The 14148-nt window shown below is 37.0% G+C and overlaps 1 protein-coding gene across 3 annotated transcripts in view; it reads left to right on the top strand.

The window, feature by feature from the left end:
* LOC149266541 (nucleotide pyrophosphatase/phosphodiesterase-like) overlaps nucleotides 1-13702 on the top strand; it is a 396678-nt gene extending 382976 nt beyond the window's left edge. For all 3 annotated transcript variants that reach the window (XM_089430684.1, XM_089430676.1, XM_089430680.1), the window contains exons 12-13: nucleotides 10181-10490; nucleotides 12861-13702. In XM_089430684.1, the coding sequence (XP_089286810.1) occupies nucleotides 10181-10490; nucleotides 12861-13169 (619 nt within the window). In that variant the 3' untranslated portion in view covers nucleotides 13170-13702. The remainder of the gene's footprint in view (nucleotides 1-10180; nucleotides 10491-12860) is intronic.
* Nucleotides 13703-14148: the final 446 nt, after the last annotated feature.

Below are 14148 nucleotides of genomic sequence, written 5' to 3'. Positions count from 1 at the left end.
GTTGAGAGGGTCCTCAACAAGTGAACATTGGAGGGATTTTAGGAGCAATAAACAATTTATTAATTAATTGACAATTCAATGACCACAACCAATTATGAGTGCCATGCCACAACCCCATAGGGTTTTAGCCCACTAATTGGGGTTACTAACTTCGAACATGAATATCTCTCAAACCGTGAAGAATTACTTGGCGTGCCATATATCAACGGAAACATCGTGACGAATAGAATCCATCTAGAAGATCCTTGACTCGGAATATAGTAATTTGTCAAGTCAAAATGCCCATGCAAGATTGGGGTAGCCCCTGGTGCTACTTGGGTTGACATCATTGACAACCACTGATCAACAAAAGATCATCTCTGATTCTTGTTATCTTCACAAAGGAGGCCACTATATCTTCTTTAGTCGTCTTTGTGGTCCTTAGTTCATTCTTCAAACTTGCCACTTAACCAATGTTTTTAATCGTGAATAACTTTGACAAGGCCTCGTACATTTCCTGAGCATGTTGATGTTGGCTATAAATGGGACAAGGTTTTCCTTTATTCCTTCTACCATTAGAGTCATGGCCACCAATTCTAATTCTCTAAATTTTACTTTTTCAACATCACTGGAGAAATCTGTAGGCTTCTTGACTTTTCCTTTGACCAAGTTTAATACCTTGTTCTTTTCAACGATGAGGTCAATCCTCTTCTTCCAAGACCTGTAGTTTGAGGTTCCTTTAAATTTGTTCTCTCCCTTGATTGTGTTAGACATTGTCTTTGTAGATAGTAGGCTTCTTCCTTTGAATAATCCCTTTGAATGATTTTTGATCAAATGCTTGAGAATGCGTTTTTCTTCTTTCTTCACCAAAGCTCTGAAACCATGTTAGAAAATCAGAAAGGCAGAAAGATTTACTTATACTTGATAATCACTTGTGATGTTCTTGAATTCTTATTAGGTTTCTTTATATCTTATTTCATTTAGTTCATCAAGCAATTACCAAAGCAATAGAACATAAAAAAATGGACATCAGATGTGGGCTCACAGCCAGGGAAAAACCCCTCTCTAGGGGAAAACCCAGTCAGTAATTCTTCCTTTAATAGTTTTTCGAAGATATTCCAAGACTCTAGACCTTGACACAAACTTTCCTCCACACCAAGTCAACCTTCCTCTTCTCTTGCAGATGATCCTTCTTGACCTGGCAGTAGCAACAGTAGTGGCAACACTTTCTTCGACCCAACAACTTTTATCTTGCCTTGGAGACTTAGATCTTCCCTTAGAAACTTCGATCTAGGCCCAATACAACTTCTAGAGCATCAACATCCAGCATTAGCAACTTCAAACCAATACTTTGATCTGGCAGCAGCAACATATGACAACTGGCTACGGCATCAACAAGAGAACTTCGATCTTCCAAACTAGGGCACGAGAGAGAGACATAGAAGCACCAAAATTTCGATTTTCCCTTTTTCCTTCTCCTAGGCCAAACTCTCACTTCCTTCTCCTCCTATTTGTTGATGTTTCTAAGTCTACCAGTTAGAAATCCTCCATGCACTTTATCTGATTTACTCCTACCTACTTGTTTCGTTCCTTAACAAGTTATTTAGAATGTAAATGCTGAAAATAAACACTAGTGCATGCTCAACATATTACAGAACAACAATTGAAGGAAACAGAAACAATCACACCAAATGACACCGTTATTTTTGGACCAATGTCCCTGGAAAAACCCAATGCGAGAAAACTGGTGTAGCTATCTAAGGGTTTTCTTGTTAAGCAATTTCAGAGTACAATCTGGGTGCCAAATCCGGCTTACCCAACAAAGAATTTCCTTGGCAGTAACAGCTCTCAGTCTAAGACAAATGCCCCAGTTGAAACCCTGGATAATATTTCCGACAGCTCCTCAGCTCCAATCTACCCCAGAAACCCCAACGTCTGCCTTTCTGGACTGCATCAGCCTCTCTTTGCCCAGCGATGGCCGTGCGTCACCCTAAATGGGTCTGTGTCAACCTCAAGAGGCCCTGCGTCAGCCTTCTGGCCCTCTGCTTCAGCAACGCTGGCCTCTCTGAAGCACTGCGCAGCTCCCGGCTGCCTCTGCATGGCCCTGCATGAGCCCTCGCTGCTACTGCGTCACTCTCTCTGGCTCCTGCGTTGCTCTCCCGGCACTATCTCTACCTCTGTCTCTCTGTAGTCAATGCCCCTCAGCTGCAACTCCAATCACTAATTCTATCTCTCTTAGCAAACCCTGCTCTAGAGAATAGAATGACTGATCATCTTGTGTGTTCTCCAAGTGACCCTCAAGCCTCCTCTTTATACTTTTCTCGTCGACATCTCAATGGCCGAGATTAAGTCCCTAATCAACGGCTAAGATTAGATCTGGCTTGATCCATGTCTTTTGGACCATTCTAACACAGTTTTATATTAATCCACATTAATATTTTAATTTCCCTAAATTTAGACTTAGGAACTCCATTAAAAATATTAATTATTTTAATATCTCATTAACTGTTTAGAATCTGCCCAAACCCTTTCTGGGTATTGGAGATCTCATGTGCCCCAACCTCTCCACCAAATTTCATGGCTAGAACACATCCGATGCTACCACAAATCAACACTATTTCGCACTTTTTCCCAGCTTCAAGAGATATTGAACTTGCTTGTGAGTGAATGTGCTTCAAATGGAATTCAAACTGCTTCATTTATAGTCCTTTGGTGAGGTCGAATAGCCTTCTTTGAGGCCAACTTGGTGTGGAGACAACAAAATTCATATTTGACTCAATACTTAACCTTTTTACATGATTCAAAAGCCCAAGAAGGGTCTCTTTAAAAGTACAATGACTCTATCGACTCAAAATAAATCCTAGAATTCCTCAGTGGGGACTTTGACCTAAAACATGATGACCCAAGCATGAAACCCATGTTTTAATAAGTCATAATAATAATAATAATAATTCTTTTCTTTATTCTTTTGACAAGTACATTACAAGATTCAAATACATTAAATGAAGACCGAACCTAGTTACATTTTCCCACATCTAGACCTAGGAAATAATGCATGACCAGTGATCATTCTTCTATATGTAGATGACCTTCTCATAACAGGTGTGGAAACTCGTATACAAGAATGCAAGAAACAATTGATAGCAAAATTCAATATGTAGGATCTAGGGCTTATGCCCTATTACTTGGGGTTGGAAATTTGGTTTTTCTAGGTCAAGGAAAGTATGTAATTAAGATGCTACAAAAGTTTGGCATGATGGATAGCAAAACGATGACAACTCCCATGGTCACAAATTTCCAGCATTCACGTGGTATCATAGTGAACACAGTTAGTTCAATAATTTTGGATGTTTTTGAGTTGCTTCTCTCAGCAACTGAGTTGCAATACGAATGCAGTGTTAGCAATGGCAGTGCTAGTAGCATAGCAGATGCAACATTTGAGAGGGAGTTGTAGTGCAGATGTAGCATTGGCAGTGAAAATGTCAAAGGCAGCAGTACAGTTGCAGCAACAACGCAGTAGTTGGTGGACAACATGTCAGACATCAACAGCGCAGAGGACGATGCTTCAGAGTCAGAGCAGTATGCAACAATAGTATATTGCTAGAGCACATTCCTCGCTAAGAGAGAGTGTTGATTTGAGGTAGCATCGAATGTGCTCTATGCCTCAAAGTTTGTAGGGAGGCTTGGGCACATGCATTCCAAAGAACCCAAAAACCGTTTTGCAAAATTCCACCCAGAGAAGATTTTATTAAAATAATTAATGTTTTTAATGGAGTTCCTAAGTCTAAACTTAAGGAAAATTAAAATATTAATGGGTATTAATCTAGTTGTGGGTGTAACTAAAAGAAAAAGACGAAGATCAATTCAAAACGATCTGAGCCTTTGATTAGGAGTTAATCTAGGTCGTTGGTTGCCCAACAGGAAGATATAAGAAGGGGCTTGAGGATCATTTGGAAAATACACACCGAGAGATCAAGAAGTCGATTTTCTGAAGTGAGAAGTTCTCAGGAGGACAATTCACTTGTGAACAACTCTCAACTGCCAACTGTTGCTCCTCAGCTACTTAGGGACTTCATCCCACTATGGTCTTCCTGTGTTGCACCGATGAAGACCAACATAGGGCATGGAGGACTGCCGCCTATCACTGCAAGATGTCCATCTCTCACAATGAACACGGGCTAGGAGGATTGCCCATCATCTGCTGTAGAAGTCCTTCTCAACACACACGTCTTGGGCTACACAATTGCTCCTGGTTGATCAGACTCTTGAACTCAACAACTGCCTCTCTCGCAACTACCTTTACCCTCAAGGTGTTGCTCACCGGGCTCCAACTTGGACACTATCATGTTGTCCTCCAGCAGACCATAAGTGCCCAATCCACATTCACACTTGGTCCACTCTCACGCTGCCCTCCAACAATCCATGAGTGACCAAGTCCATGTTGTAGCATCTGCACCTAGTTAGGGCATCCTCACACCTAGGAGACCCTTACACACGGCTACCCACAGACTTCTCATCAACTGCCCTTTGCTTCTGCAATAGAGGAGCTATTGCACAAATCTAGGCTCCAAACTTCACTGTGAAACTGCCCACTGGTTAGGGCTTCTAACATGCCATGTTAGCCCTACCTCCTTGGCTTCCACAAGCTGCAACAACTCTGTCCACACTAGGACACCTACATCACTCCATAGTGGGATTTGCTCCTAGTTGGAGTTTCTTCATGCCCAAGGCAACTCCAACAAATGGCTCCCAACAAACTGCAATGTAGACTGATCCAAATTCGGTCAAAGCAATGACCCAACACAAGGCAAACTCAACTCCAAGTCTAATGTACAACTATTGTTCATGGACTGAGTTTTGGATCACTGGTTAGGGCTTCTCCTGTAGTCCACAATTGCCCACTAAACAGACCAAAACTCACCTTGTTTGTTGCGGCTTCTCTCCCTTCACAATGTTGGACACCTTGTTTCTTGAGAAGACTCCTACAGCTCCCTGTTTAGCGTTGTTTGTCCCTCAAGCAAGCCACTACAGGCCTGCGGTCTAATCAGTACAACAGGGTTATAATTTCGGCCTGCTTTGGGGAGGATTCTCCTTGTTTTACTAGCCCATAACAACCTTCTGCTATGCGACCTTCTTCATTCAACCTCCACGTTGTGATCTAGGCACTTATTGCCCTCAAACAAACCCACACAACCCTGCAATAAAGTGTGTAATGTGGCCTACTCACATCTCCTCTCTGTGCTTACGGCCTACCTGAAACAGAGGTTATCACACTTCAATTATGCCACAATTAGCCCAGAACATGTCTCTCCTTGCTCGGCCCTCCTGCAAGATAGATTAGGTCCCAAGACAGTCATGAAAAGAGCCTCTCCAACCCTTTCTCCCTTCGTTGGTTCTCCTCTTCCTATCTGCGGCCAAACAAAAGTATAATCCTTTCCCTTGAACGAGCTACTCCACTCTTTCTTCGTTGCCTTTGTTGCACCAATGGATGATCAAATGAATGCTCCCTCACCTTCTATTTATACCAAATCCAAGGGCTCCACGAATTGATGAAGAGACATGTCCCTTAAACGAGTTCACTTCAAGCCTACATGACTTGATTGTCCATAATTAATTGTCAACTTCAAAAATTCATAACTTCATTTCTAGAGCTTCGATTTGAGTGATCTTTGGAGTGTTGGAATCGGTTCCCCAAGCTCTATCACCTCAAATTTTCTCAAGCTCAAATTCAACATGGTTTTGACCCAAATCTCGATGGGTGCAAAACCCCATGCTTGGGTTCCAAGCCCACAAGCCTACTTGTGGTGCTTTTCCCTCCAAGCCAGAAATTTAATTAATTTAGGTCTTAGGAAAAATTAAATTCTCCAACATTTAAAATTCGTAGGTTTTAAAGTTTTTAATTTTTGGAGGTCCTTGGCCAAGGGAATATTGAAAATTTCAAGATATTTTGAACCCTTGGGCCATAGTAGTTAAGTCAAAGTCAACTTTTTGCGGCAATTAACTCAAAATAATCATTTTTGAGTTAATTAAAAGTGAAATTCGAATTTCCTCAAAAAGTAACTTTATTTCAACGGTGATGATTAAAAGATCATTTGATCTTCATCAATGGTTGAGATTGCTTTGACGGGGATCAAGCCAACTAGCCGTTGGAGAATTTTTCTATAAATGAAAGGCCTCTCTCCATTATTTGCATCCGATTTTTGAATCGTGTACTTGCTCTAAGAAAGCTTTTGTAACTTTTTCTTGGTTAATAAAACACAAAAACTTTGAGGTTTTAGATCGTGATGTTCCTATTTCAAATTTATGTGGTAATATTGTTCTTAATACGTTGCTGCTTTTATTTGCATTTGTTGGTTAATAGCCTTTGAGGATTGATCTGTGTATAGGTATCTTGCACAGATTTCTGGGTTTTTAGAATATCATTTTAATTTGATAGAAGTAGTAGGTATCTCTATTTCTTGATAATTTTATGATCATTTTTTAAATCTCTATTAATCTAACAAGCAGATTTAAGTGTGCAGAAGTTATCATTCAGAATTTAGGCATTTGGGGAAGTCCGCAGTTGGACCAACTGATTCTTAGTTTATAGAATCTAAAAGAGCCCACTATCTTTTTAATTTTTGAAGTCATTTTATAGAAGATTTTCCTTGCAAGGTTTTACTTGGGCTTGTGCCTCTTTAAAATTTCAAATTTATTTCTAAATATTGTGAAAAATTTGTTTAAATCTAGCTAATATAGGGCTTTGATCTGCAGATTTGCTAGATCTGTAGAATTTATTATAGATTTGTAAATAGAAAATTTTTAATTCATTGGGGTTCTGGGTATTTCATATTTTTGTATATACATGCTTTGAGGTTTTCTGTCTTTTATTTGTGCAGGAAAAAATCTGAAAATTGCAGGTGATTTTTGTGGATTCCGGAAAGAGATCTAAGTCTTGGAGGGCATTTCCTTTTGTTTGCAGGTTGAAGATAAATTTCAAGAAGATCGCAGGCATTTTTTTTTAGAGCCTTGAGGTCCTGCACTGGCCATCTCCAGCCTCTTTCTTGGCCTCCCTTTCAGCCTTACGGCCTCCCCTCTTTGACCAAAATTCTCTCACTAATTTTTCCTAAAAATTTCCCAAAATTTTTTTAACAAATTTTAACAAAAAAATCTGAGTTTGGCATTTGCATTGGTGAATTTTTAGTGACTTGAGAAATCCATCTTCAAGTGTCTTCAAGCTCCTAGGGGCTGACTAGTGCACATCCTCTAAACCCTTACCTCTTTCATTGATCTGATTGAAAGCAAGATTAACACTGGCATAAAATTTTTGTTATCTGAAATTTAGTAGCAAAATAGTTTGCATCTTTCACTGCATTACATTTCAGAAATATAATTACTTTCAAAAACTTTTGCATGTTATTTTCTGAATATTATTTCACTGTTTTTTTATAGTAATTTTTTGAGTTTTTAGATCAAATACATCAACATATCAGAAGGAATTAAACTCAGAATTTTTCTGAATTTAGCAGCAGATTTAATTTACATTTTTACCATTGTATAATTGCTGAAATAGAAGTTAGTTTCAGTAACTTTTGCAAACAAATTTCTGAAAATTGGTTTACTGTTGTTCAATAGTTTATTTTTGAGTTTTTTAGATCAAATACATAATAGATTAGAAATAATTAAACTCAGAAATTTTCTGAATTGTAGTTACCAGTTTGTCATTTAAAACTTTCTGTTGTTATACATAGAAATTTCTTAATATTGCATGGTTACATGATTGTTGTTTTAGAATATATTGTTGGTTATGTAAGAGCAGATTACTAGATTGATATTTCATTAATGTGATCTGAGTTTAAAACATTTAATTTAATTTCTGAAGTTCATTTGTTTTTTTACATGCTTATGCAAGTAGGACTAATCTAGTTTTACTTATGCATTTAATGATCTTGATTGAGTATTTCATACAAATGAATTTTTGAATTTAAAAATGTTTTATTCCAGCATTTTACATTTCAGTAATTACTTGTGCAGAATTTACATTTGGCAGTGCTGGTATAAGTATCTGCTTTCACATTTAAATCACCACCTTTCTGAGCCTTAAGTTAATTAACATTTAAGACATATTTTAGAAATAATTTTAGGCCCTCATTTAACTAAAATTAACCAAGTCCTTGCATTTCACATAGTTTTAAGTTTTGCATTTACATATGAGACAGTCAAGTCTTTTAGTAGCAGTGTCTCATCCTTTACTTGAACCTTATTTTCCTCGCAAGATAGTTGACTCCACAAGGCAATGGTATCACTTTTTTCAAATCATTTTGAATCCTTAATATCTTGCGCAATCTAAAACAAGTATTGTTTGTTTAACTGTGTCTCCCAGGTTGGTTGGTTCCCAACTAATCTTTCATTTTTCCATTTCCATAGGGTCTATCCCCCTTAGTTTGTTATTGGGAGACAACTCAAACAGAGTGATTGGGGATCAGTGTGACAGCCCCCGATCTGAGTCGTTGTTGTGGTGCCTAGACAATTTGTCTGACAACACATCATACTCAACCCTTCTCAAACTCGGCCTGCAAGAATACAAGAAAATATAACAAATTCATCCTTCTTCTCCACCACAAATTTGCTCCTAAAAGTCTCGGTTGCCTCAAAGATAAACGCCACATAAGTCCGAGTTGAATATGCCAAATGGAGGAGGATAGGTGTCAATTTATAGTTGTCTCTTCATGTGAAGGGTCACGACCTTTGGGCTGGCTGACATGAAATATTATGAAGCCAACTTGAAAATTTGGAGGGAAAACATAAATTCAAATTTGCCTTGATATTGAAGCCGACATAGATGCTTGCCCAAATAATTTGTCACATCAAATTAATGAGAGCAGTGCCAAACATAATTTTCCTTTGTCCAAATTAGATTCTTATATGGGGCAAGATGGTTTCTCCTTGGGGTAGATGGGCTTCTCCATGGGGTAAATGGATTTATCTTGGGGAAACTCATACGAAGCTGCCCCAAATTTCAACAAGAACCCTCTGAAATCATGAAGGGACAACTAATCATAGATCATCAAGCTCCAACTTTTCCTCGAAAAGGACATACAGCAGGATCGACATTGCTGCTAGGACAACTGTGAAACTGGATTACCCTAATGTAATGTGAGGGGGAACAAACTGAAAAATGTTAGTAGTTGTTCTTCTAGGAAAATAACTTGTCCCTGTATCAAATGGAGGAGCTTAACTTACCAAGCTTCTCTTTCCACATTATGTATCTAACATATCATATATATAAGAGAAATAATGGCATGTTTGAATTCATGTACCAATCATGTCATCAGTTGACCACTGCATTTTTCGTCACAGTAAGCATTCCATATCATGATTCTATCTTGTGTCCAAGGGAGAGTAAAGAAAGTTGTTAATATTTCAGTAAGTTAGGGCTGTTTGGCTTAAGCTAAAACCAATGTAGATCCATTTTAATCCTGGATCTGTTCAAGCACTGAGATGTAGGTGCAAACCATTTTTATGGTGCCAAAATTTGAGGGAATATTTGCACATTTAATGATTTGATCTTTGTCATGGCTTGATAGATCTGAGATTAAGATGGATTCACACTAGTGTTATTTTTCTAATTTCAAGAAACCAAATGATATTTTATAAAAATAACGTAGTCAATTGAAGTTTGTAAATTGAGCAATTTAATGTGGATTATATGAAGAGTTTATGTAATTGATATTGTTGCTGTTTCATTATATTTTGGTGGCCTCATACGTAGCTTTAACAATATGAATTATTTTAATTCAATATTATATGGGTTGACATGTCCTCAAGGTTACATATGTTACAACATTTTCCTCATACTGAGTTGTAGAAGCACCTCAAGGTGCAATGAGAATGCATTTATTGATCAGAGGAAAAAGAAAGATCTTTCTCAAGTTCATCTTGTCCAATATGATGAAAACTAAAACATTGTTTCAATTGCAGGTTTTGACATCCTTCATGAATAAATTTACTAAAACTCAATTGTATAACTTCCTTTTTATAATAAAATTGTGTCTAAAGAAAATCAACCAATTAATTAGATTGGTGAAATATTTAAGTTAGACTTTGAGAATCTGTCCATAGTTGCACACAAGCTCGAATATATAGTTCAATTTTCTCTAATAATTAATAACATTTTAATGTAAAATTATTTGTCTAAGTGTTAACTGTATTGTTTGTATAGGTATGCTACCGACTATGGTATGTTTCATTTTTGCATTGCTGATTCAGAACATGATTGGAAGGAAGGAACAGATCAATATAAGTTTATTGAGGAATGCTTAGCTACTGCTGATAGGCAAAAGCAACCTTGGTTGATTTTTATAGCACATCGTGTTCTAGGTTATTCCTCAGATTCATGGTATGCTGAAGAAGGCTCATTTGAGGAACCAATGGGAAGGGAGAGTTTACAAAAGCTTTGGCAAAGGTACAAGGTTGACCTTGCGTTTTATGGCCACGTTCACAGCTATGAACGAACATGTCCTATTTATGAGGTAGGTTTATTTTTCGATTTCTAATTTGATTCTAATGTGAAATTATTGATTTTCTTTCTTTTCCTTTTTTTCGGAGCTTATCATCTCTAAATTCTAGCTAGGAATATCTTTGTGCCTTTATAAGATTTTGTTCTTTGAATATTTGTTCTTGTTCTTTCTACTTGTAGAAAGCATGTAAGCACCTTCCCCTTAATATACATGTATGCATATAAATAGATATATTCTCCACAATCGGTTGCTAAAAAGGATGGTCAAAGCGATAATGATCCTGCTTGCATTTAATATCTCTCTTCCATGTTATATCTATGTGTAACAGTTCAGTTACTCATTTTCAAAATAAACATGTAGATTTGGACTCTAGTTGATATGTGCCTTTATAAGTTTTTGTGCTTGTTCTTTCTACTTGTAGAAGGCATGTAAGCACCCTCCCCTTTATATAAATGCATGCATATAGATAGATATATATCCTCTACAATTGATTTGCTGAAAAGGACAATCGAAACAATAATGATGCTACTTGTATTTACTATCTCAAACTACACATTTAGATTTGAAATCTAGTTAGTAACATCTTTGTGCCTTTATAAGGTTTTGTTTTTGATCTTTCTACTTGTAGAAAGCATGTAAACACCCTCCCCTAAATATACATGCATGCATATAGATAGATATAAATCCTCTACAATTGATTTGCTGAAAAGTACAGTCAAGACAATAATGGTGCTGCTTGCATTTACTATCTCTCTTCTATGTTATATCTATGTGTGACAGTTCAGTTATGCATTTTCAAACTAAACATTTAAATTTGAAAACTCACTTGCATACTAATCTCTCTCCATGAGTGATTGGTGATTAGTTTAATATGGTGATTAGTGAGACATATTATTCTTTAATAAGCATGGGAGAACATTTACTATTTCATGTATGGATAAAGGCTGTTGTCAATTGAAGAATACATTGATATTGTTGATATTGTCAACTTGTGTACCCATCCTCTTATCGAACAATATGATTTTCTGTTTCATGCAAATGACATGCAATCTTTTCCTAGCTATAGCACTACAACCTAAGTTTTAAATAGCAATCGGTTCTGACTCTCATTCCTTGATGGTGGCTAGTCAATTTCTGTTGATCAACTCCATTTTTATGTTCATTCCGATGCGGTGATTCCTGTCTCTGATGGATGGCAGCTTATCAAAAAGCATACAAACCCAATTTATTTAAAAAGTGTCGCTGCTTCTCATATGGTAGCCAATACGATGTTATACTTTTTAAATATGACTCCACGATTCCTCTTAGGATGACTTCCATAATTTCGACAGCCATGGTTCAGTTATTGTTTGCAGATTCGATGTTGTTATGGGCAACCTATAAGTTGTAGACTTGTTGGTTTTTGTGGGGTTTAGTCTTTACTAAGCCGCAAATTAAAACTTTATAAGAGGAATAGAAGATGGAAGTCACCTTGAGAAATCAAATTTCTGAAAGGATGTCTAAACTTGACCAAACCTCACACAATCCTGTTGATAAACATGGTAGATCAGACCATCCAATAAAAGAGTTAACACAAACTTACGCTCAACCTAATCCCACCTTTAAAAAAAAAACTACAACCCTATGTTTTTGTCTTTGTACAGCGGCTCACTTAAAATCCTTTATCACCCTAGACTAACACCTTTACGATGGTGGCTTTTCTTTTAAAAACAAATTTCCAACCGTGCCATTAACCTTCATGGGCACTCCGCGATTCTGATACAAACCGCTATTCGGCAGCTCTACTTTACAAACCGATAACTGTCGATCTTTCTAATCGACACAGGAATTGACCTGTAGCCACAATCTTTGAGTGTCCTTACCACGATGGCCTCACAGCATCCCCAACACTCCACAGAGGTTAATTCTCCCTTTCTCGTTCCCTTGATTAGGATTCTGCTTGCCCTTTTTATCAGCCGTCCATTGTGTGTTAACAGTAACTTGGTGCATTCTTTGATCATAGCAGTCCCTTGGCTTCCTTTGCTTCTCCTTACCATGTGATATGTACACTCACAAGCATGGAAAAATACACAAAATTGATGCCAATGAGTGGATTGATTGATTCATATATCCATAGTATGAAAGAGAATTACCTTGCATACCAAAACTTAATTCTTAATCACTGCGTTAAATTCCCAAAATTACATCGCTTAAATTATTAACCACTACGCTAAATGCCTCAAATTACATTACTTTATTAGTGAATTCATCTTGGTTCCAAGTTCTAAATATGGCTATAATCTCCCACTAAGCAAAACTTTTCAGTTAAGATATAAATGTCATGTGCATATAATTGAAAACAAGAAACTTATGTGTACTTCACTTAATTATGTGATTATGCAGAACAACTGTGTGAGTTCGGAAAGATCATCCTATTCGGGCACTTTCAATGCAACGATTCATGTAGTTGCTGGAGGTGGAGGTAGCCATTTGTCGGACTTTACTACTTTGCAAACCAGTTGGAGTTTCTTCAAAGATTATGATTTCGGGTTCGTGAAGCTGACTGCATTTAATCATTCCACTCTGCTATTTGAGTACAAGAAAAGTAGGGATGGTAAAGTGTATGATCAATTCTGGATTCACAGAGATTATAGGGACATTCTTGGGTGTGATACCATCGGGAGCTGCCCATCTACCACTTTGGCTTCGTAACATGAAGCGTATCACGAATGTTCACGGACCGTTGCATATATCTTATCCATGGTTGTGACTGGAGGTATTATTTCATAGTTGACTAATAAAATTTATACATACTTCATAAGATGACTAATAAACTTTATGCACAGTTCAAAACATGAATCATATCTTGAAGTTTGATGGGATCAATTGCACAAATTTTATCCATGGCTGACTAGAGGCACTATTTCATATCTGACTGTAATAAACTTTATTCATGCTTCCTAACATGAAGCATATACTGAATGTTCACCGGTCAGTTGACTAGCTGTATCATTTCATATCTGACTAAAAAATAATTTGCGTGCTTCGTAACATAAAGCATATCCTGGATGCCAATTGATCGGTCGCATAAATCCTATCCATGTCTGTGACTGAAGATGATATTTCACATATTACTGTAATAAACTCTATGCAGATACTTCATAACATAAAGCATATCTTGAATTTCCATGTATCAGTTGCATAAATCTTATTCATGGCTTACTCAAGATATTATTACTTATGCATTCTTTGGAGTCTTGATGTCAAACTAAGAGACCTGTCTGAAGCAGCTATTTTGTTATTTCTTTTCACTATGCTTCCAACTGAAAAAAGAAACTTAGAAACAGCATATAGATAAAAATTCATTGGATTGAGCTCTAATGTTATCTTTAGTTTATTTTTTATAAGATTTTATAATTGTACAAGTTGAGAAAAACAATGTTCCACCAAGTTTCCAAGACACGGAAAGTTAGGAATGGGAGACTCACAAAGAGATATGTAGGAGCACCCCCAAATTTTAAGGAAATTCGGCAAGAATAGGGGGTGTCGGTGTGTATGACATAATTCAATTCAAATTCAATAATGCAATACATTGATTCATATTGATTCAATGGAATAGAAATAATAAAATATTCTATACATTGATTTAAATTCATCATTCATCAGTCTAAAATTTACATTGACTTAAATT

The sequence above is a fragment of the Pinus tabuliformis genome, chromosome 6 (assembly GCF_031772625.1).
Source record: "Pinus tabuliformis cultivar Carrire ecotype Pingquan chromosome 6, CPIR1, whole genome shotgun sequence".
In the NCBI taxonomy this organism is placed as follows: Eukaryota; Viridiplantae; Streptophyta; class Pinopsida; order Pinales; family Pinaceae; genus Pinus; species Pinus tabuliformis.
This window is presented reverse-complemented; position numbering and strand designations above follow the sequence as displayed.